Here is a 24,615-nt window from a genome sequence, read left to right on the forward strand (position 1 = left end):
GAGTCAGAATAATTCAAAAATGTTATCAGTATATGAATTGATGAAATGAGACATTTGGTGTAAATTTTAAGTGTCTGCAGTAATTCGTTTTTGAATTGCAATTAAATAAGAAAATCACTACAAAAGAAATCGAGTGAATATCGAATGTTGTAGAATTTTGCGAATTTTTACAAAATATTTAAATTCAAGTTTTCCACAGTAAAAAAAAATGTTTGACAGTCCAAGGCCCAGCGTTATAAACCTACCACAACATATTTTTTTTGTCCAACACATTTCATTAATATCAACTGTTTCTAATATACATGATATTTAATACCTATAGTACCATAATGCTACTAATAGCAAATAATATTTAATGAATGTACTGATATTTTTTTTTTTAATTTTGAATAATTTTTCTTGTATATTTCATCATTTTAATTTTTATACTTCCAAATCCTATTTATCATTGATCACAGCAGTCACAAAAACATAAGTTTAATAACATACATACATTTTATTTGAAAAATATTGGATTTTTAAAAACTATATATAAAAACATAATTAATTCATTTGTAGAATTCATCAGACTTTAATAATAAAAAAAAATCAACGAGACAACTGTATTCCTATAATAACCAACCAGAGCGTAATAAAATAGTGTGTCTATAATTTAACCATAAAAGTTAAAATAAAAAAAATCATAATAATAAAAGACAAATATTTTGTAATAATCTAAAATGAAATGCGACAGCTAACAGGTGAAATAAAATAAAATATAATTATTTCGAGTGCAGTCACCCATATAAAAAAAATGATGTTATATTTCAAAATAATTAAAAATTTCAAATATTTTTATAACCAATGCGTAATTTGTAACCAATTACCATCACTCTATTCACAACAAATTTTTCTAATTTCAATTTAATTTGCTCAATATTATTACATATATAAACATATTATATGAGTGCGTATACACTGTAAAAAAACTCTCATATTTACATCATACAATAACATTTTTAATTAGATAAAAATAAAATTTTGAAAGTCGAGTAATTATTCATTTGATTATGGCTGAAGTATAGTACTAAAAAACTATTTCAATGATATACATACATTTATTCTCTAATTACAAGTATTATCTGGTTTGTAATACAATTAACACATTATTATGCCATTAAACATTAAATTAACAACCAGATATAAATTATAAAATTTAATATAAACAAACATTATTGTTAAATATAAATTTGTCGGACCAATATTGATCAGCATCATATAGTGATGAACATCACTATTTACACTTAACAATTTAGTTCAGTATACTATCAAAACTGTAATAATACTAGAGCTACAGACATAGCCAGTGGATTCAAAATTGGGTGTACCAAGGTTACAGTAGGAAAAATATTAATATCAATAAGATGGAAAAAAAATAAATTAAAAAATAATTATTTTTAATTGAATCTCTTGTACTTTTTATGTGAAACTTCAAAGATTCTTTCAGATTGTTTTAAAAACTAAATAGTATTTATTCTATAAAATATAAAGGAATTGCTTCTTTTTTTCTATCATAATTAAACAATTAGTACTTCAGTAGTATGGGATTCAATTGATATCACAGTTTTGCTAGTTAAATAGTAAACCTATAGCAAAACATTAGATCTTGTTCCAACCAATACATTATTAACCCATGTAAGGATATTTCCATTCAGTCAGTGGTACAAATGTTTCTTTAACAGATTGAGGTGATGTCCATCGCAGAACATAATGAGGACCACCAGCTTTGTCATTTGTACCTAGAAAAAATTTTTTTTTTTGTAATAAGAAATTATAAAATGTTTGAAAATAAAACTATAAATTAGAAATCAATATTATTTTATATAGTTGTAATCATAAGTTTAAAATTAATTTATATTATTCAATCAGTATAAATGCTATGCTAGTGTATAGTTAGTGAACAATTAATATTGTACCATTATACATTAGATCCATACTTGAAAAATAGAAATAAAACTTAAAATTTTGAATGATACAACTAAACAATTATAATAATATAATTAATTTTTGTAACAAGTGTTGATAATGATGACAAGAATTATTCTCATTTAATTTTCTATTGCCACTTGTTATCTAGATTTCACATTGTGTAGATTTGATATTAGATTTAAAAAAACTTTGGTAGTATGTTAGAAAGTTGCTTTTTAAGAAAGTCTTCAAATTTAATTTAAAAACACAGATTTTAGTGTACATTTTGTAAAATTCTGTACAAAAAATGAAAATCACATTAAAATTGCAAAAAATGTAAGAAAACCTACTTTTCTGATTCCAAAATACATGAAAACATTTATCTTGTAAAACGAGCATCGCCCGATGAGTTTTGAAAAACAATGCAGTGCATCAAAATAGCAGCTCTAAATAAAAATGTAACTATCCACTTATAACCACACATATTTATAATGACTTATTACTAACAAGTTAATAATCCATTGTTAAATTCAAATATTAATTCAAATTACCTGACATTCTGCTTCCACCAAATGGTTGTTGTCCCACTACGGAACCTGTAGACTTATCATTAAGGTAAAAATTACCAGCTGAGTACTTTAATGTTTCAAGAGATTTTTTTAAAAAGTTTCTGTAATGATAAAAAACCAATAAATAACTACACAATATTTTTTTATTTGAATTCCTTACTTGTCCTGAGCAAAAACAGCTCCAGTCAATGCATAAGGTGTAGAACTAAGGACGAGATCAACTGTTTTATCAACTTCTGAATCTTTGTAAACATAAACAGTCAAGAGGGGCCCAAAGATTTCTTCAGTCATAATTTTATCTAATGGATCTTTAGTCTCAACTATAGTTGGCTGCACAAAATATCCTTTACTAAATCGAAAACATTTCATATTATTACATACAAAGATAAAATATTGAAGTTTAAAAATATTATATTTAATTACCTGTTGTCATACTGTCCTCCACCAATTATTTCTAAATTGGGAGACTTCTTGGCATGTTCAATATATCCAGCAATACGATTAAATGCTTTATCATCAATAACTGCTGAAGCAAATGAATCAAATTCATTAACATCCCCAATTTTCAACTTATTACGGAGTTCCAGAAGTCCTTCTTTAATCTATTTATGAAAAACACAATTAAAATTTAAAAATACAAGAGTTACCATAAACAACAATATTACTTTAGGCCATAAAGATTGAGGAACATATATTCTGGAACAGGCAGAACACTTCTGACCACAATATTCGAATGAAGATCGAATAGTTCCGGTAACAACAGATGTCACATCAGCTGTCGGATGTACAAAATGATAATTCTTTCCTCCACACTCTCCGATTAATCTTGGAAAGTTAACATAGCCATTAATATTTTTTCCAACTTGGGTCCATAGTCGATTAAATGTCCTAAGAAAAAAAAAAAAAAAATTAAATACATATGAAATTAACATCATAAATAAATGAAACAAACAAATTTCATAATCCAAATTATATCGGTCACTAATAATCTGTCAACTACCTATATGAAATAAAAAGCTTTAAGTTTAAAAAATTTAGACCATGAATATTTATACAAAAATCATCTTATTTAAACATATTATTATTATTATCATAGAAGTATTTTAGGTTTTTTTTTAATGGTAACCTATGATTTGAAATTTTATAAATTAGAGTAGAATAATTTTAATATACTTTTAAATACTTAAATATTTTGTGTGCGTGCGAATGTGTGAGGAACTTTATAAGATCTCAAAACTATTATACTTTGTCCAATAAGAGAGTACAACCCAGAGGTGACCAAAACTCGTCTATTGCTACATATTCCAATCACTTAACTAGCGTGAAAGGTGCCTATCAAATACAGCCGTAACATGGGAGACTTTAGACCTCGAGACAGCAGGTTGAGTTAATTTGGATGTGCATGAGTATTGTGTTCTCTTGGTAGACAGAGTATAGGCGTTATTCATTAATTAGTCATTACCTAAGTATTATACAAAATAACAAACATGAGATAGTCTGTTATTGAATCAAACGATTATAAATGTTGAGATGGTTGTTTCTACAAGTAAACAGAAACTTAGCAACCATTTTCTGTCCATTTATGATTTTTTTTTTTCAAAGTATATAATTTAATGAGATATCTTAATACCCAATAATTGAAACTAGGCTAAGGGATGAGATAATTATTTTTATTGAGTTAGTTAAGAAACAAATAAACGTGTTTATAATAAATTGAATTATAAATTTTTATTTAACTCATATGTAGGCCATACTGTATGCCTTAACAATTAATATAATGGTTGAATTAAACCCTATAACATAAACTGTATATATAACATTTCTTACGGAACAGATCCAGTAAAGTTGATACCCGATAAATGTGGGGATGCAGTAATGGTGTCACCAAATACAGGACCATCAGCTGGGATAAAATTAACTACACCCGGTGGAACTCCAGCTTCAGTCATTATTTCATAAATCACCCAGTTTGATAATAAAGCTGTATCTGAAGGTTTCCATAAAACAGAACAACCCTAAAAAATTAAATTACAAATAAAATAGGTACAATGAGAAAAATTATTTGGAAATCAATTATTATTACCATTAAAGCAGGAGTGTATGCTAAATTTCCACCAATTGCAGTAAAATTAAAAGGAGACACAGCAGCAACAAAACCATCGAGGCCTCTATAGCGCAAACTATTTAATGTGACATTTTTATTTTCACTAATTGGTTGATATTTTGTCAATTCCTTAGCAAAAAATGCATTTAATCTATAATTTAAATTAATATTAGTTCAATAGTTTCAAACAATTATATTCACACTGTTAACAAACTTGATAAAATCTATTAATTCAGCAGATGCATCAATTTCAGCTTGTATAACTGTTTTTGACTGACCAAGCATAGTAGCTGCATTCAATTTCATTCTATATTTTGTTGCCATCAAGTCAGCAGCCTTAAGCCAAATGCTTATTTTTTCTTCCAAAGGCACATTATCCCATTTTATTTGAGCTTCAGTAGCAACTTTAATTGCCTTTGCTACTAAGTCCTTTTGAGCATATAAAAAACTTAATAAAACTGGTTATTGATATTTTAATAGTAAATAAAAATACTAACTGATGATGCATAGTAAAATTTTGCGATTTTCTTGCTGTGATTGTGTGGCTAAAACAAAATGTAATGTCATTAGAATATGCATATCAAAAATATAATATTTTTTTAATCCACCCCATCAACTATACATCTTTGTGAAGCTAAGTTAAAGAAGAGGAGATATTAACTACTTATGAGTGCTAAATCCAAATATATACCAGAATAAATAACAGATACAAATGATTAAATAAAAACATTTCAGATAAAAAAATTATGTGGTTAAAAATAATACTTAAAAAGTCAAATGTTAACATATTTATTTTATAGTTTTTAAAATGAATCAAGTATTTGTTTAAGAGTTTTCAAATATAAATAAATATATTTATTTGTTATACAGTATATTTTAATCGTATCTATTATTAAAATAATTAAATACATGGGTATCCAATAAATAAATATAAGTTTATATAACTATACAATCACATCAAAATGTCTTACCATAACTTGATATCTAACATCTTTTGTCTTGAATTTTTCATTACCAATGATAATAGGTACATCTTCCACATTATTAGACAAACGTTTTAATTCAGCTTCGATTTCTTTGCGTTCTTTGCTGCCAGGCAAGTATTCTGGATAAATATTAATATGGTGTTACAAAGAAGTTATTAGTATTACTTAACTAAAAACAAATATCTTTTTAAAATTTGAAACTTTGAATTACTAAAAATAACTTTTTATTTTAAAGGCAAAAATTAAAAAATTATATGAGCTACAATATTAAAAATATATTTGTAGACATTACCTTATTTTATTCAATAAATTTAGAGTTTAATGTTACCTATATTATTATAAAATAATTGAATAATTAATTACTTTACCAGTTGTATATAACTGATAATTATGAGAACTTCAAAAAGCTGATTAATTATTACTATATATTTCTTAGATAAACTTCTTAATTTTATAGTACTTTGACCTTAAATAAAAAACCGCTTAACAATATAATTGTAATTGACTGATAAATATGTTTTTCTAATAAATCCAAAAGTTAGTCCAGTGTATTATACTTTAATATACATATTATTTTACTTTACACAACACATAAATATTTGTGTTAATTGCATAGATAATATTTATTATCAAGAAGAAAGTTATTACCTAATATAACTCACATTTGCTTACCTAAAAGTGGTTCATTTTCTACAGTGAAGTCTTTAATTTTAGGCAGTGAAAGGGATCCAATGCTTCGACAACATAAGCTAAAAATTAAATAATGAATTATTACATCCAAAGTATAAATATTATAAACATTTATATAAAAATGTAGGTAGATAAGATATTTGATTGTCCCATTTGTTCAACTATATCTTACAACTTGATATACAAGACGTGGTAGTTAAAATTTCATAGATATTTGATTTGGTATAGAATTTTAAATCTATTCATATTTTAGTCTATTTTGGTCAACGTTAATAATGTCTTCAGTTAAAAATACTGGTCAAGGTTAATAATGTGTCAACTAGTATGTATTCATACATGTCTTAAATATATATTTAAAATGAGTGAACACCCACTAAAATAATTTTAATACATAATATTGTTTTATTTTAACTATTTATAAAACAATCCTATCGTATTAATTATATTTAACACATTTATCAAAATGAAACAGTCGAGGTTAAGTATAATTGTAGAATATGGGATCCATAGAAGTCTTGATTTTTATTTACAGTTTTAGAATTGGAAAGTTTGCCAGTATTCAAACATTCTATTTTACATACTAATTATACCTCAAATCTAAACAAATCTTAGGTAATATAATAAAAGTTATACTTTTTAGGTATATGCATTTATATATGTGCTTGTTTTCATTTTTTAATGCATAAAACAATTTTTTTATTTGAATTGATTCCTTCCTAAATGTGGCATTAAATTTATTTATTAATTTATGAATTGTTTTCAACTCAGATACTAAAACAAGTTTAATAATTGAATACACATTTAAGAAGCATAATAACAAATTTAATTGTGTATCAACCAGTTAAAAAAATCATGTTTTATTATCTTAATTATTTATTTACATAACAGTAGGTAGTGGTTATGTAGCTTATTGCAAAATAAATTTTAAAGCCATGACCCTAGGCAACATTGATTCTCAAGCACTCTCAACTCTCACACTTTAACTCTTTAAATAAACAATAGTAATCACTTGTAGTTGGAAAAATATTTTTTTTTATAAATTTCCTTTAAATTTGAATGTTTTTTGTACTTAAAATGTTACACAATAGGTAAAACAATTTGACACAACAATGTAATAAATATTGAAAACAGCCCTGAATACATTCGTTTTTAAATCAATAAGTCGTTTTTGAAAGTAATTGTTTTAAATAGGTATAGGTACAAAATACATCTCCTCATACCATGCAATAGAATAATGGATTTGTGTGAAACATAGGAGTATATCTCGGTTTCTAATCAAACCTTAGACCATCGGTAACTCAAAAACCCAGCTTAAATACCCAATTCAGTCATAGGAATACTCTCCCTCCCCCCCCCCAAAAAAAAAAAAAAAATGCGTGTAAGTATTATATTTGAAAGATTTTTTACCTTTGAAATCCTTTGAGAGTGGCAGATGAGAAACGATTGGCGTTCGACAACATCGTGATGTAGGTAAGTGTCGTTCGTTCAACAGCGTACAATCTGATTGTCAACAAAACGGAATGATAATAATAGACGTTATATTGGGCAGTAAATTTTAAAACAAAAAAAAAAAAAAAATAGATTATTTCCCAGAGGAAGGAAATTGGCGATATATGGACCTAATAACAAACTACCTTTAAACAATAGACGATACAAAGTAATACGAAAACAATGATCGAACGGCCGACAACGTTTACCGTAAAATGTGCATCAAATGTCGCGTACAGTGTGCTGCACTTGCATTGCACCACAACTGCGGTGTGCGGAAACAATTTAGTAGGTATGTTACTATGTTCCAAGCGGCGGTGTCACTGTGTCAGTTCTCGGTAGGCACGGTCTCAAAAACGGGAGGGGGTAAGGAAATTAAAAAAAAATTCTGTCGGACGTCGAGTAAAAAAATGAAAACACGGGTACGTGCTACGTGCAGCTGATGGAACCGTCGTCCGTCGACAATTCGACAAAAACATGATTTTAATAACGACAATGAAGCGTCGCAATTCGCGATTAATTTCTATGCGTGATTATTAATTACTATTGAAACGGCAAATATTATGCAGATCATTGAATTGCCGACTTTCCCTCCTCGTCGCCTACGATTACTACTACTACCGTCTACCACTACTAAATAATATGAAATAATAACAAGTAATAATAGAATTAAGTACTATCCATTAATTTTCAATTATTAATTCTATTATTATGTGTTAGTCTATTATTACTATGATATATTTTTGTACGACGACGCACGACAGCGTACGACGACCTCTCTGACTCACAGCCAACGCGATATTGAAACTGGGACGGGAGTACAAGACAAGCGATTTATGGCAACAACGGTCGACGGAGGCACCACCGCGAATTCGAATCGGCGGCCGCGGTCTCACGAGTTCAGACGTCAAGTGTGTACAACACTATGTAGTGCACTACTCGAGACACTGAGTTTGAGAGAGACACAATTACATTAAACACCAGTACGGCAGCACCGCCAGTCACCACTCGGTACTCGGTATACAGTTGTAGGTAACTAATCACTAGTCACTACTCACCAGTCACCACCTAACCATCACCGTGACATAGCGATGCGACGGCGGCGGCGGTGGTGTCGTGTCCCTCGCTTGGAGAAACGACGCTGGCGCGCGGTTGGTCGATTGCCAAAATGAAAAAACAAAAATTACCACAGGGCACGGACGCGGATCCGTAAGTGCTGCCAACGTAAAAGCGCTGCGACAGTAATATTGTCAAGCCGGGCGTTTCGAAATCAAAAAACGAGATGGAGCCAATACCACCCCCTCCCACCGCCCCCACCGCCAACACGAACAATTATTCAGCCGTCACCAGAATCCAGGTCACCTATCGGCTACCAAAGTACCGAGAGTCCCGGCTAGACATATACTTAATAATATGTATGCGGTATGGACAATGGACTGTGTACTGTCAAATTAAAATAACGGTCGCAGTTACATGACCGCTCAATTGCTCATAGCCCCATATTTTAGTCAAATGTTAATAGATGATTATTAGTATTTATTGCTTACTAGTTAAACGTCAAAAATCGCCGTTTATTACGCTGTCCACTCAATTGTTCACTGATCAGTAACACCGTAACGTCCTGCAACAGTCGGTAAACACTCGTACGGCGTGACCTAAGCCTGCGGCCTGCCCCTTTGAAAATGATTGCAAATCCTCAACTACTAAAAATGTTATTCTAAATGTTTTACCTAATTAGCAACATTTAAATAAACTCTAACAGTCTTATACATGGTTGAAATATACAGGGTTGCAGTATGAACTACTTGTCTACTTATGAGGAATCTTGTTTTACATTTTCAACCATTAGCTATGAATATTTACCCAAGTACAAAATAATTTGCAAAATTTCGTGATTTCGATGAGGTTTTTTCAAAATTTGAACTTGAATTAATTGCTTATAAAAATAAACTTTTAACATTTTTAACTTGATATAATAACAACTTATGGCCTTAAATTATAATTTCAAGCCTTTTAACCCAGCGCAAACTCTTCACTGGCATTTAAAATAAAACTAAAAAAAAAAATGTAAAATGTCTAAGATATTAAAATACTTTTCGTTTTTTTTTTTTTATTATAAGAAAATTTACAATCTGTATTTACATGATACAATAAGTAAAATGAATAATTGATATATCCTATTTACATAATTAAAATACACATGTGGCACATGATGAGGGAAATCATCCAGCGATGGTACCCTCTAGATTAAAATACTAAAAATCGACCAAGGAGAAACAGTTGATCCATAATAGTTGAAATAGTGAATTTAAAATATCTAATTTCGAAAAAAATTGAACTTTAAAACATGAACAATGTATTCAACTTTCTGTAAAACTTTTTCTTTTTCTTTCAGGTGGAAAAACTAATGAGGATTCTTATTTAGTCGAAAATTGGGGATGTCTATAAATAGCATAAAAAGAATCAAAATATTTATAATTTATAGAAAACCTTATTGTAAATATTTGCTTTGATTTAAATAAAAAAATAAAATGAAATTTGTCTTATACTGGTATTAAGTAAAAATTTCAGTTTTATCTAAATTGTTTTTATTTTTTTCTAAAATTACCTATTACTGTCTAACCTTCTAGATATATTTTATTTTTGACATTCCCTTAGTACCAACTAGATCAAATTTTCTACCAGAAACCAACCTAGAAGTTAAAAATCAAAGCATTTTTTCTGCCCTGAAGGGAGATAGATGACAAAAAAAACATAATTTTAATATCAATACATTCATCACTCCTATAAGAATCTAAAATTAATACGTCAAATATTGTAAAATTAAACAGATTTAAAAAAAATAATTATAAAAACAGACTCAGTATTTATTATTATCTATAGTTAGGTAAATTCTTCTTTGAAATGTATCATTCATTCATATTTTTATTTCAAACTGATGTATTATGCTATTATGGCATTGTGTGACTGCTGACAACATATTTTTATCATTTTTTTTTTTGCATATATTTGAGCTCTGTGACCTGTGTTCTGTTTCCCCAATGGCAATTCTAAAGGATTATTTTATGTGTGTAATACAATATTTGATAACATTCTATAATAATTTTTTTCTTTTAAAAATGGTTGTTTTAATAAAAAATATTATTTATTTTGTAACTAATTTATAAAAATAAAGGAGCTTAAAAAAAAAATTATTCTTTGATAACACAAGTTATTGTAACAAAAATTAACAAGAATTTATTATAGCCCACTGATTGAATAATGGTGATTTGTATTATTTTTCTGATAAATGTTTGTAAGTGGGTCCTCAGAAACATATATTTATTTGAGAATAGCCACAACTGTTTTTACTAACAATAGATTGTTGTATCTACTTAATAGTACTTACTACTTAGTATTTAGTTATAAGTTATAACTAAAGCAAGGATTTTGGTAACGATTGCATTTTTTTCTTTAAGTGCTATACAGTTCTAACCAAAAACTAAATTTGTTTCAGCAATTTAGAATGTGTAATTTTTATTTTGCGTTTTTATGTTAAACGCATTTTATTGCCTTTTTAAGCCCAATTTTACAATTTGTGTAATTAAACTAATTTTTGTTTAAGTTTTTTTAATATGTGTTATATAGGTAATCTCAATTAGTACTTTTGAACTTACATCAACAACATACCATAATATTATTGCTGTTATACCCGTTTTTTAAAGTCACCTGTCAGCGAATAGGGAAAATAATTTAAAAGTGATATATATTTCGGCGAACTGAGTTGGCAGTGAATTGGGGTTTGGCAAAGTGGATATGAATCGAAAAAAGTAATATAATTAATTAAACTCACAAGTCAACTCAAATTTGAATATATTTGTTTAATTAACTTCTTAAAACAAATTTTCACCTTTTTTGTATAATATATAAAAAATTAATATATAAATATTAAGAATTAATAATATTTATTTTAAAATTAAATTTTTTTTGCTCATCCAAGTACATTTTTGGTCAGTTTTTTAGAGTTTTAAGGTCATTTTAGCATTTTTGTGTATTTTTTAGATTTAGGTCATTAAAATCCTAGCTCTAGTTATAACTTATAAGCAACATTTGGAAAAACCGTTTACGTTCAAAATTTACTAACAATATATGAACCTCACTAGCTTACCAATATCAAATAGAAGATAAACAAAATTCATATTTTTAAGAATCATAAGCAATATTTGATTGTTCAAATGTAATTCTTTTTTAATAGTTTCATTTATCATGTTATTGTATGGTGTATGCACAATGCACATATTGAAGTATTTATATTATTATGATATTTAAGATATGGATTCTTTTTTATGTTTATATATCTTTAAAAGTATGGGCTTAAACAACTTTTAAAGCTACTAGCCACTATACATTTTATGGATGTTAAGACTTGTTATATAATTTATAATTTAAAATCATAATATTTTTACAGCTGATAAACTGATTTTTTATTAAATAGTTATATAAGATTTAATTATTACATACACAAAAAAAACTGTTTAAAAATGATAACTCACTAACATTTGATTTACAGATTTATAAAATAATAATTTAAGTGAATGACCAGACAAACATGTTCATGTTTTTAAGAACGTGAATAATATAATACATTTCTTTTAAAAAAAAGTGAATGTGAATGTCAAACAAATTAAAATTTTCAAGTGAACTGTCCGAATACTGTTTTTAAATTACCCATAGTAAATAACTACACTAAAACATTGAGTAACGAGAGGAACTTCTCAAACAAACTTAAGTAAAAACATGCTTAGCTTTTTGAAGCTGATAAAATATAAATGTATAATATAAAATGCACATTATATGGCAATATTTATAACATGTGTACTATGTACATCTAAATATAATTGTAATTAAAATGCATAGACACCATTTAACTCTGATGGTATTTATTATTTTTGTGAAAAACAATAGAATGTTTATTTACAATAAATTATCCTTCTATACAATTTATGATTAAACAAAACAGTAATGCAAAATGTTTCCTTCACAATAGAATTCTAAGCTGTTCATCTTTTGGTACTTTATTAAGCAATAAGCGACCATCATAACTTAAAGAAGCTAATATCCATGAATCTGCTGAGGACCATTCAACACAATACACAGAATCTTCGTGTTGATCACACGTTGCTACTATTTTATCTTCTATGAAATTTTTAGTTTTTATATCTTCGTTTTCAACAGCTGATGACGAAATTCCTGGTAAACATGTAATAAGGACTTGACCATCACTTGAAGCTGTTCCAACTAATTCATCATGTACTGGATTATATCTAAAAAAAATAAGGTGGTTGTTTAAGTTAAACACAAAAATAAGGTAATTTTTCATTTAATTTAATAAAGAATAATTCTGGATCAAAAATCTAATAAACATGCATTTAGGTTTTTAAATTAAAGTTAAATTTGAAATATATTTTTTATTTTTACTAATTGATCAATATTCTCAGAATTTTGTGAAATATTAATAAAAAAAAAAGATTTTTTGGTGGAATGAACTTTAATTTTTACCATTTATATTACATGAAATTATCTAGGTAAGGTTTTGTACAACCTTTAATATATAGTTTGATATGCACTGTAAATAAATTATCATTACAACATTTATTTAGTACTTCATAAAATTAAAATATTCTGATAAAGAAAAAAACCCTACTAAAATACTTTTTAAGGGCCATTGGTATGATAAAATATAAAATCAGAAATCAGAAATACTATCCAATTACAAAGTAGTCGTAGTGTAAAAAATAGTATACATTTTGAGAAAAGTATGTTTCTACTAAATAGTAATTAATTTGGTGAATTTTACTACAATACTATAATTATGTTTTATTACCTAATAGACCAAATCCAATGAGAATGATCAGCACGGGATACTAGTGGTTGTTTGGGATTACGTATATCCCAGAACTTAGAATATCCATCATCACCGCATGTTGCCATATAATATTGACGATTTGGATTAAAATCAAAATCTCTGAAATTATTTTAATATTGTTATTGTAAGAACACATTACTTTTTTAACATTTGAGATCATAAGACAACTAAATATTTATAAAATGTACAATTTTTTTTTTAATATTACTAAAAAATAATCTTTATTTTGTATACTATTAAACTATTAAAAAAATACAAACATAAATAATGAGTCTTGTACATTATGTTTTAGTTTTCTTAATCTGAACTAAAAATGTATTATTTAAAAATATCATAATTCTTAAGTTAGTTGATCAAACCAATATTATACCTAATAATTTGAGAATGAACGCCATCTAGACTCCATGCAATTTTTGTCTGGGTTCTTAAATCCCACGCTTTTATATTACAATCATCAGCAGTTACAAACTGTAAATTAGCACTTTGTGGATTCCATTTTCCAGTAGTAAATCTTGGTTGACCTAACAAATAGAATACAATCAATGTATTAATTAACTAAATGTAACTAAATTAATAGTTAATCAAACTTAAATTGTAAGTCTTGATGTACCTAGCACATAACCAGATAAAAATATGTTAGTTGAATACAAATTTAAACTTTAATTTTAACAATATTTTTGCCTCCAAGTAAAATACAAAATGTCATACCTTTACCATCCAATACTGCAGTACATACAATTTTTACCCCACTTTCACCTACATCCCACATCACTATATTATTATCGATAACAGAACACATGTATGCATCATTTGTAGGATGAAATGTGGTCACCTAAATTAAATAAAATTTAAGATTCTAAAATCAAAAAATTAAACTATTATAAATACCTTAACATCAGTACCATACTTTTCTGAAGGAAAAGTGATGACATTTTCTAAATGACCGTCTTCTTCTGGCAGTCGCCATAAAGCTGTACACTTCTCACAATCTCGTTCTATACTAGCATAACAAGTAGATATCAAACATTTGTCTGTAGGAGAAGACGATAATGACCATATTTCACCACTGCTATGCTCATATATCTAAAATATAATTATTTGATGTAATAATAACTTAAATCATGAGTCACATACTGTCTAGATAAAATAGTTAACCATACTTTATACAAATTTGGAATAGGTAATGAAAAGACAAAACTCAATTAAAATTATAGTTTGGAAATTTATTAAAGGTAATTATTATGAAATTAAAATATATTTATTTAATTTCTAACTACATACAAAATAATGCAACTCATACACAGTTATTGTTGATCAATTTAATTTTGAATTTTTACACTATATATGGGAAAACAAAAAATGGTAACAATATTTTGTCAATACATACTTGAGGACAAAGTGTATTGGTTTCTTCCTGTAGTTTAACGAGGTGGACTTGATTGTTAGACGTGATTAATGACTGAGTTCCGATTAAGAAACAGTCTTGATCGTTATCAGCGTGCAGAGAACACAATGATCTGGCCTAAAACGTGAACAGATTTAATAAAAACATTGCACATATCCCACCAATGTATAAGATATAACTATGCTTGTATTATTATCTAAGTAGTAAGTACCTGAAATTCAACTCCATAAATTAAAGGATTGTTGGACATGGTGTTATTCGACATTTCTTACTTGTATTCAATTTCAATTTTTTTTAAGCTAGAAAATTAATAAATGTCATCTAACATCTGCACGAACATCTCACTCTCTAGGAAAGTATTAAGTAGTAAGTACTAATTAGGAATTTAATATATAGAGTATTAACTTGAATTGTAACTATTATTTATTATTATAAATACTATTTCTACCAGTATTATTTAATCTACGATTTCTACTTTTTGTACCTAATAATTAGAAATAATTACTATATTCATATTTATTCAATATTGGCATTTGGCATATTTACTCTATGCTAATTTTTGTTCTGATAATATGTTATCTGTGTAAAATATTAGACTGATAAAAAACGATATCACAGATAATGATTATATATAAACAATATTGTTGTGCATCCCACAGATATCAGTTATATTATTGTTCTGTGGTTATAATTCATCATCGTTCATTATAGATGGAAACATAAATTTAGCTGAACAGTAAACAGTTTGACGAATAGGAAAGCTAATAAAAATTGGTATTCCGTATTTCTGTGGTAAAACCGCTGTACGAATCTAAAACGTTTTTTTTGTAAATTTTACCATTTTTTTTAAATCATTAAAAAATGGCGACGGCGTCGGTCTCCGTAGAATTTCAAAACCTCACATTGTCTGAATGCTTCGACCAAGGACTGTCGTCTTACGAGAGTATTTGTGATTCTACAGAGCCGGCCAAGGAATCTGGAACGCAGGTTTGTGTGATCCCATTACTGTTTTTATGATGACTTTACTCTCTGTTTTCAGTACAGGATAATAAAATGCATGAAAATATTGGAGCACACAACACAACTCGTATCCGCGGCGGGCATGTTCAGCGACAACGAGACCATTGAAGAGGTACCGACGGCCGATGTCAAATACATGTTACTGCCATTCATGTTGGGGTCTCTGGCTCTGAAACTCACAAACAATGGCAACAGATTGGATGTCGTCAAAACAGCGGAAGTATATTTCAGAGATTATCTTCAGAGGTATGTATCAAAAGTGCGTTTGATCATTTTGATGTTTATGAGTTTTCACGTGACTACATTAATTTTGGTGTGTTGTAGGTGTAAAGATTATGGACTGACCGACCATACAATACCACCTGTGTACACAGACTCTGAAGAAACCACTACTCAGGCCACTATGGACTTTTCTCTCATGGCTCGTAGGCGTGCAGAAAAAATTAAGAGTTACAAGGAACAAAAGTTAATGGAGTCTCAGTTACAGTTGTTGAAGGAGCAGAATGAACGCGAGTCTGTTGATGACGAAATGAAAAGAAAATACATAATCTCTTTACTAAAATAAAATATTGGCAAGGCTTTGGAAGAATTAGATTCGCTTCAGGCAGAAATGAGAATTTTACACTATAAATTGAAACATGAGGATAAAGACAACCCTGAAAATGCAAAATCTCAAAAGCTCAAACCTAAACCGTTAATGCCTATTATTATCACAAAAAATGAGTTACAAAAACAAGTATTTGGTGCTGGCTATCCGAGTTTGCCAACAATGACAGTTGAAGAATTCTGTCAAAAACGTATCAATGATGGAATGTAAGTATAAAAAAATATAGTTGAAGTTTTAAGATTCTTATTATATTATTTTTTTTTATGTTAGATGGCATTTACCTACTGCTGATAATACCAAGTGTTTACAACAACTGTCTGAAGCCCCAGAACCAGAACAAGAAGATAAGGAGGACAAAATCAATGAGGAAGAAGAAGAAAATGAAAGACAACGATTAAATGCTCGCGACGAGTACAAAGATGACCATCGCCGAGGATGGGGTAATAGGCATAATAGAAGTTAAATGGCCTGATAAGAGTCATTGATATGAATGTATTATGTATACAAAGTCTGTTTTGTATGAACTATATTACAAAATTGATGTCCAATTCTTTACAAACACTATTAATACATTTTTGTAAATAGCTATATTAAATCTAAATAAATTTTGGTCATCCAAAAATTGTATCATTGTTTGTAAATATGTAATTACTTCATTAGGCAATTATATTGTAAGACCTAAATATACATTATATAGTTTAAAAGTAATACACTTTTTGTTAATGTATTAGAAAAAAATTGTTTATTAACACAAGTCATTATTTGGGAAATTCAATGACCTGATCTGTAGGTCTTTTGACTCTGATAATATGATGAATATGTGAAGAACTGGCCATCTCAGCTGCTCAATTGCCTAGTTATATAGAGCCACCATTTACAGTCTACAATGATCTGTATGTGAGCTAACTCACTATCATTTACTCCCCTCCCCCCAATCAGCTTGTCTAGTCTGCAGATGCCTTTTTAATAGCCCGTGCGCAGTTCTGAGTATAATATACAATATTATGAACATTCATTTGAAGCAGAGATTATTTTCTACGTCCTGTAGTCAATTCTGGTAGTTTTATTAGCAAAAATGTGTTTGTTAGAACTTAAGTATGTATTCATCACGAACGGTTGCTTATGGTGTTTGTGAGCTGCGTATTCATTAGAAACATTGCAGACCAGTGGTGAATTTTTGTTTCATTTAAACGTAACTTATAACAAAACAGGGCATTCTAACGCACAGCAATTGAGCGATGTCAGAAGCGGAAGTAATAACACACGATTTGGTGTGTGGATTATCGAACATGGTGCAGTTTTGGTAGAGAAAAAGTGATGTCGACATCAGAAACAATATGTGTATATGCTATTTCATATTTTTGGCATAATTAATTGAAAATTTGAAAGCACTTTCATTCATTATTCATTGAACATAAACAACGGGCTTCTCATGGGCTTTTTATTATATTAATTTATTTTTAATAATCGTAACTCTCTTTAAAATTAAAATATAAAAAGCCCATGAGAGGCCCTCCGTAATAATCTTACCTTTAATTTTAATAAGAGGTCAATTCACTTTAATTTTTAAGCTAACTGAGCTATACATGATCTGCTGAGCTTAAAATTTGGTATGTTACGCACTTGTAAGATGGGGACAACACATGTGGGTATAACGTCCTCTTAATGATTTTCAAACCTAGAACTATAGTGGACCAGTATTTAAAACAGAGACAATCTCGTAGGACCCAAAGGCCCATGAAAGAACCTCATTAAAATAAGACATGAGGAAATGGGAAAAATAGAAGCACGAGTCGAAAGAAGGATGTAAACATTTACACATCAGATTAAAAAGCACAACTTTCATATTTATGATTTACTAAATTGTATATTAAGTCAAATGGACAATATTTTTAAAGACTTGAAGACCCCTCAAGTTTTTCTTCAAGTTCATTTTTCATATGTAGAAATGAAAACATTAAATTTTCCAGCCTTGATCTCTCATCTTCAATAGCTTGTAATAACTTTAAATCTTTTTCTATACTTTCTCGTTCATTTTCGATTCGTTTTAATGCATTTTGTGTCATACTACCTTTATGGATTGCTTGATTATTGTTCCAATTGACTTGTTCAAAATCAAACTCATATCTGTTATCCGTTATGCCATGATTCATATTGTTTTGTACTTCATCGTCACTTTCTTGCATTTTAATTTTACGTGTAATCTGTTATATTCAACAAACTAATTTTTGAAAACTATTTGGCAGCAATGAAAATACCTGGAACAAAATTCAAATATTCGTATGCCAGAATTAAAAAAATGTATTTCATATTATGTACTTCATCACGAAAAGTAAATTAAATATTTAATACTACAGTAAAACCTCTTTATAACGGACCCTCTGTTAGACGGAATCCTCCTTATAACGGAAAATGTCAATAGTCCCAGTTCAAATAATATATAAAATTGAACTCTTTAAGACGGAACCTCTACAAAATGGAAACGGAAAATGTTCGTAATCCAATTAGTAAAAATACCCTCTGTTAAACGGAAAATAGAATTATTTAAAGATAAATTACATACACTTACATAAGTATAAACATAGCCATTGGTAATTGGCAAGTCTAAAAAACCACGGTGTTGTAAGAACATGGACATTTCTTCGTTACCTGTCATATGGAAATTTAATAAAAAAGCCTGGATGACAACAGAGATAATGGAGCAGTGGTTGCGTTATTTTAACGCAGATATGCGATCTCAGAATAGAAACGTCCTAATATTCTTAGATAATGCTGCATGTCACCCAAAGACCGAACTATCTAATACGAAAATACTTATGTTGCCCCCAAATACTACATCGATCACCCAACCAATGGATCAAGGAGTGATTTACACGTTCAAGTCTTACTATCGTAAGTTTTTGCTACAATCGTTATTATGCAAGATGGATAATTGTTCTTCAGCTCATCAGCTCGCTAAATCAATAAGTGTTTTGGATGCAGTCAATTGGATAGCGTTGGCTTGCGATAATGTAAAAGCTGAATGTGTACAAAATTGTATAAATTGTATTTACCTAAAATATAATTTTTTTAATACATACGTACACATACATAAATTCTTGAAACATTTTTTTTTACCTCTCTAAGGCGGAAAACTCTTTATAACGGAAAAATTGTTGGTCCCAAGCGATTCCGTTATAGAGAGGTTTTACTGTATTTACCAACTAAATACCTACTAGTTCAATCATCAAAGTATTTTTGCTTATGATAAATTATATAGTTAATTTATTTAATTTGGTATAGGTTTATGATGATCTGGCAGCCAACATAGTATAGTAAAATAGAAACAAAAATGGCTTAAAAATAATAATAGTAATAAATAGGCTAATAATAGATAACTGTTTAATGTAACACACATTCCAGCAATAGAAGCAAAGACTAAATATTAATTACTAATAATATAGGAAGGAAGGATGGATCCTCGTCTGCAAGTAGGTTTAGTCATAAATCATTCATCAATCAGCCAGACGAATATGCATACACAGTTAATGGTAAACTTTGGAGTACAAAAGGAAAAGGGAGCATAAATGAATCTGACATTCAGACAGTTACACAAGTAATACCCAAAGATAATTCACAAGATTATCAAGATAGTCTCAATTCTATACAACAGAGGTGTTTAGATATAGCTCAAACCTCATAAAGTCATGAGGAATTACAGGCCCACAGCAGAAATGTAACAAACAATTTGAGGTAAGAGAAAAGTTGTTGGAGTGACTGCAGCATCATCCCATACATTTTTAGAATTAAAAAATCATAATAGGTATTTTATAATATTGTCTTAATATATATTTGCAGTGTTCCAAAATAATTTAAATCTAAATTGTTTGATGTTTCGTGTAACAATTAAAAATTATTATATCAATAAATTGAACTATAATTAATATGCAGATGGTATTAACATAATAACAAATTACAATAATTGAGATCTTACCTCCAAAAATAATTTTGAATTGATTCGTTAAAAGATTTTTATCAACCGTTTTTGGTAGTGGAAAATTAAAAATATTATAAACCCTCATTAAAGATCAGAAGTCTAGACTCTACAAGTTACAACACTCACATTCAACATAACTCACAATGTCACAACTATACACGAACGAAAATCATACATTCATTCTTCATCAATAAATAAATGGTAATTGACTAATATTTCAATTTGTCATGCTATTATTTATTATATTAATAGGTATCACGGAATTGCCGGACCGTAGATACGGCATAGATAATAAAGATATGGATAGGACATATTGGTCTTATCAGCGGTCTTCGAGGGGAACAATTGAGGCCAAATAAAGTATACCTATATTGAGTATCGACTATCAATATAAAGGAGCCTCAATTGCCTTCCCCTCCGGGAACGCGGCCTCAAATGTATTTAACATAGGCGTGGCCTATCCATATCTTTATTATCTATGAGATACGGTCACATGGACCATTGATAATATTATTATCACAAATATCACAGAACAATTATATGCTTCTGATAACGACCCGAAATGAGTCCCTCGATTAAACGGCCACAGGCTGCGTTGCGATCGCTATAGGGATTAGGGTAGCTCATAGACCTACAAAGAATCTTTATTGGTCTATGATAATATTATATGATCAAAAATATTTTTAGCAAATACACTAATGATTGTACGCTATTATAGACTAATATATAGTTGAATAACACATTAATGCCGAGCCCAGACTGAATATTATAGGCACGATTAAAGTATCCAATTTTTTTTTTTACTTTTGCACATTTCAAAGTCTAGTTTTGAATTTCTCTCAAAAAAAATCCTAATTAAGGATTGATAGTGTATAGGTTTTTTTTAAGGTTTTCAATATTTATAAGTCATTGTAAATATCAAATATATAAAATCATTAGTTTCAATTTAAAATTCTATTGTCTCAATAGGCATCCTTCTCGCTTCTTTTCACATTGTACCACATCCATTTTCCCTGCATATTTACAAAGTTTGTAGAGATATGGTTATGTTTTTTTAGTTACATTTTTTTAATACATAAAAGCAATGTAGACCTCTGATCATCTTTTTAAAATTTATTTTCATTGATACCTATAGCTTAAGTTGGCATATTTATCAACATTTTTAAATTTTAAACCAGCTACTTCAAGGGGATATTAAATTAATAATTCGCTACCTAATCACGTGTGGTCCAAGAGACATTCTTAGGGGTGGGGGAGCCAATTCATAATTTTCAAAAAATTTCGATATCATAACATAATTTTTTTTTTAATAGCTAGTATACAATTGTTTAGAAATACAGCTTGGAAGGTGGCCGTGGCCCCTAGTTCCCTCCTGGAGCCACCTTCTCAGTTTTTACCTCATAAACTAACTGTGAATAGATTATCAGGTTAATTACCGGAGATTAAAGATTTGTAGTCTTCAGTGAATGTCCCTACACTTAGTAGTTGACTCTAGATTTCTTTTTCGCTGCTTAAAATGCGTTATCCTTATTATTTATTTAACTCTATTTGAATTTTGTTAAAAATTGTTCAAACATTGACCACCTGGTGTCCTGGTGGCCTCTGAATATTAGTGGTAAGTACCACATACATACGATATATATTTTATGAAAAATGTTTTTTTTCAAAAATACGTTTGCTCGGGATGTCTACGTTTCCCTTCCAATTTTTTTCATTTATTTCTTCTAATTAACTTGTTTGTAGAAATGTTTTCTTAACATTGACCCGCTATGAAGGAGTAACAATTATAATTTACTTCATTAAATATTCGAAGAGACCTCTGATTAATCGTTTTCAAATTTTCATTTGTACCAACTCTATAATTTTATCTGAATTTAACTTAAATTGATTTTTACATACATATATATTTTAAACTTTGTTCAGCTCTTCGAGAACTAAAATAATAAATTAAAATATTAACAATAATAATCTGTTTTGACTTTTAATTTTTGTTTGCCGCTAAGAAATTTTAAATTTTTTACGTAACCTTAATAAAATTCTGTTCAAGCTTAATCAAATAGCGGCGAAAACCCCATCTAAAATGTCCTCTCTCAAGGAATTCACACTTCGTCATGTCGAGTAGTGTTCTGTATATACTATTTTTAATACATAGGTAACAAAATATTGGTCACATGTTACCTACGACTTGTAAATAAATATTATATTCAATATTCTACTCGTCACGCCGAGTTGTGAACCCCTCGCGCGGATTCATTAATTTTGGTTGTCCAATAAGGAAGGGTCCCTTAAGGCCGTGGTCGGTACCATTTTTGTTCAAAACCAGTTTTTTGCTATTGTAAATATTACATTTTTTATCCAGATGATAAATTATAATAAAATATGTGGAGAACTATAGAAGTATCTTAACACAACCCTTTTCGGCTACTCTATTACTTAGTGCATTCGCCTGTGTATATTAGTTCTAAAAATATACAAATAATTTTATCAATAAAAATAAACACTAAGTAGTTTCGTTTAAATGACGTTAAAAATGAAACCAATACAATAGTTTTCCACTTTCTAAAAATAACAGAGCGGTCATGAGAATGTACCTAGTGACTTTTTCATGCATTTATGCTTTGCCAGCAAGTTAAAATAAAACTTCAGCTCTTCAGAAACCAGTAAAACAGTACTTATTTTGGCAGCATATGAAGATTAAACTTTTGAAGAAACATCCAACTTTGTTGTAACATACAAAAAAAATATCAAATTAAATCCTAAAATTGAGAAAACTAGAAAAGCAAAATGAATTATTCAAATGATATTTTGTGTTCAGTTTTATTTTACTACAAGTTATAAGATAAGTATTTTTAGAAATTAATAATTACTTAACTATCTTTTTAGTAGATAACTTCATTTATTCTTATTGAATTCAATATTTCATACACACTGTCTATAAACAATCTTTATAAATTAATCTGGTAGATCATATTGAAAAAAAAAAATAAACATTAAATTAACCTATTCAAATATTGTCCATCTGTATTAATATCAACATAAAAATAAAATAAAATCAGAAAAGCGAACATTTAATTTAAGATACATTTGAACTGATGTTACACAATGCTTTACCAAAATGTTTATAAAATTGAACAAATACTTTTACAAAGTTTGAATATATTATATATATAATATATATGTATATACAAATATTACCATTTATAACACCTATTTTCATACAGAATAATTAAAATATTATGCATATTGTTGAACCCCTTAAACCACATTGTAAATAAAGAAGTATCAGATAAATACACGGAAATTAATTAAGCGCAAATTAAATTATATGTTTTTGATGCATATATTATAATCTTAAAAACAATATTTCTTTAAATCAAATTACTTAAAACAAAATTTACACTACAATTTTAAAATATATATATTATTATAATTTATAATACAAATACCTCGTATAATTATGATTTGCAAAAAAGTTATAGATCCATCATTTAATTGAAAAAAAAAACTAACAGAATATAAGCGTAATATATAATAAATGGGTATGATAAAAGATATCCCATTTTATTTATCTTATAAATATTAAATATACTTACACCAGTAGTTTAAAAGGCATACAAAGTATACTTAAAACAAGAGTATACTTATACGCGTTTTGAATACCGGACAACTAAATATTAACGAAATTGTAATTTCTAACTAAGATTAAATTTAAATAATATACTGTATAAAATAGTAATAATGATAATAATAATTATTATTATTATCATTATTATTATTATTCTTATTTGGTAAATGTATATATATAAATATTTTTAAATTTAATTGATTTAATACTCAAATTGTATAATCGGAGGGTTAGCAATATTGTGGTACCAATCAAATGCACATTTTAGAATAATATGCATTGTTTGATTAATA

At 28.3% G+C, this 24,615-nt stretch overlaps 3 protein-coding genes across 6 annotated transcripts; 1 reads left to right on the forward strand and 2 right to left on the reverse strand.

Moving 5' to 3' along the window:
- Positions 1-697: 697 nt before the first annotated feature.
- On the reverse strand, positions 698-8,835 carry LOC111032678 (delta-1-pyrroline-5-carboxylate dehydrogenase, mitochondrial). 4 transcript variants are annotated; one of them, XM_022313097.1, is made up of 13 exons: positions 7,994-8,479; positions 7,704-7,796; positions 6,279-6,355; positions 5,592-5,725; positions 5,118-5,165; positions 4,835-5,049; positions 4,600-4,771; positions 4,344-4,531; positions 3,182-3,404; positions 2,940-3,118; positions 2,677-2,865; positions 2,499-2,617; positions 698-1,778 (listed from the first exon to the last, which is right to left on the reverse strand). In XM_022313097.1, exons 1-13 carry the CDS (start codon positions 8,005-8,007, stop codon positions 1,666-1,668), a joined length of 1,764 nt encoding a protein of 587 aa, XP_022168789.1. In that variant the 5' UTR covers positions 8,008-8,479; the 3' UTR covers positions 698-1,665. The 4 variants fall into 4 exon arrangements, with proteins under 4 accessions (XP_022168789.1, XP_022168792.1, XP_022168790.1 ...); XM_022313100.1 differs by lacking the exon at positions 7,994-8,479 and adding an exon at positions 8,573-8,835 and having other exon boundaries at positions 1,666-1,778; XM_022313098.1 differs by lacking the exon at positions 7,994-8,479 and adding an exon at positions 8,516-8,835 and having other exon boundaries at positions 1,666-1,778.
- Positions 8,836-12,639: 3,804 nt separating this feature from the next.
- On the reverse strand, positions 12,640-15,359 carry LOC111032694 (protein TSSC1). The gene is made up of 7 exons (XM_022313128.1): positions 15,306-15,359; positions 15,077-15,211; positions 14,578-14,772; positions 14,398-14,521; positions 14,060-14,210; positions 13,648-13,788; positions 12,640-13,087 (listed from the first exon to the last, which is right to left on the reverse strand). The coding sequence occupies exons 1-7, from the start codon at positions 15,357-15,359 to the stop codon at positions 12,802-12,804; spliced, it is 1,086 nt and encodes a 361-aa protein (XP_022168820.1). The 3' UTR covers positions 12,640-12,801.
- A 384-nt stretch (positions 15,360-15,743) lies between these two features.
- On the forward strand, positions 15,744-17,353 carry LOC111032695 (immunoglobulin-binding protein 1b). The gene is given in 4 exon segments (XM_022313129.1): positions 15,744-16,081; positions 16,134-16,360; positions 16,439-16,927; positions 16,992-17,353. Coding segments are annotated over 4 exon segments (1,035 nt in total). The 5' UTR covers positions 15,744-15,955; the 3' UTR covers positions 17,185-17,353.
- The last annotated feature ends 7,262 nt before the right edge of the window (positions 17,354-24,615 follow it).

Source organism: Myzus persicae, unplaced genomic scaffold (genome assembly GCF_001856785.1).
Source record: "Myzus persicae strain clone G006 unplaced genomic scaffold, MPER_G0061.0, whole genome shotgun sequence".
In the NCBI taxonomy this organism is placed as follows: domain Eukaryota; kingdom Metazoa; phylum Arthropoda; class Insecta; order Hemiptera; family Aphididae; genus Myzus; species Myzus persicae.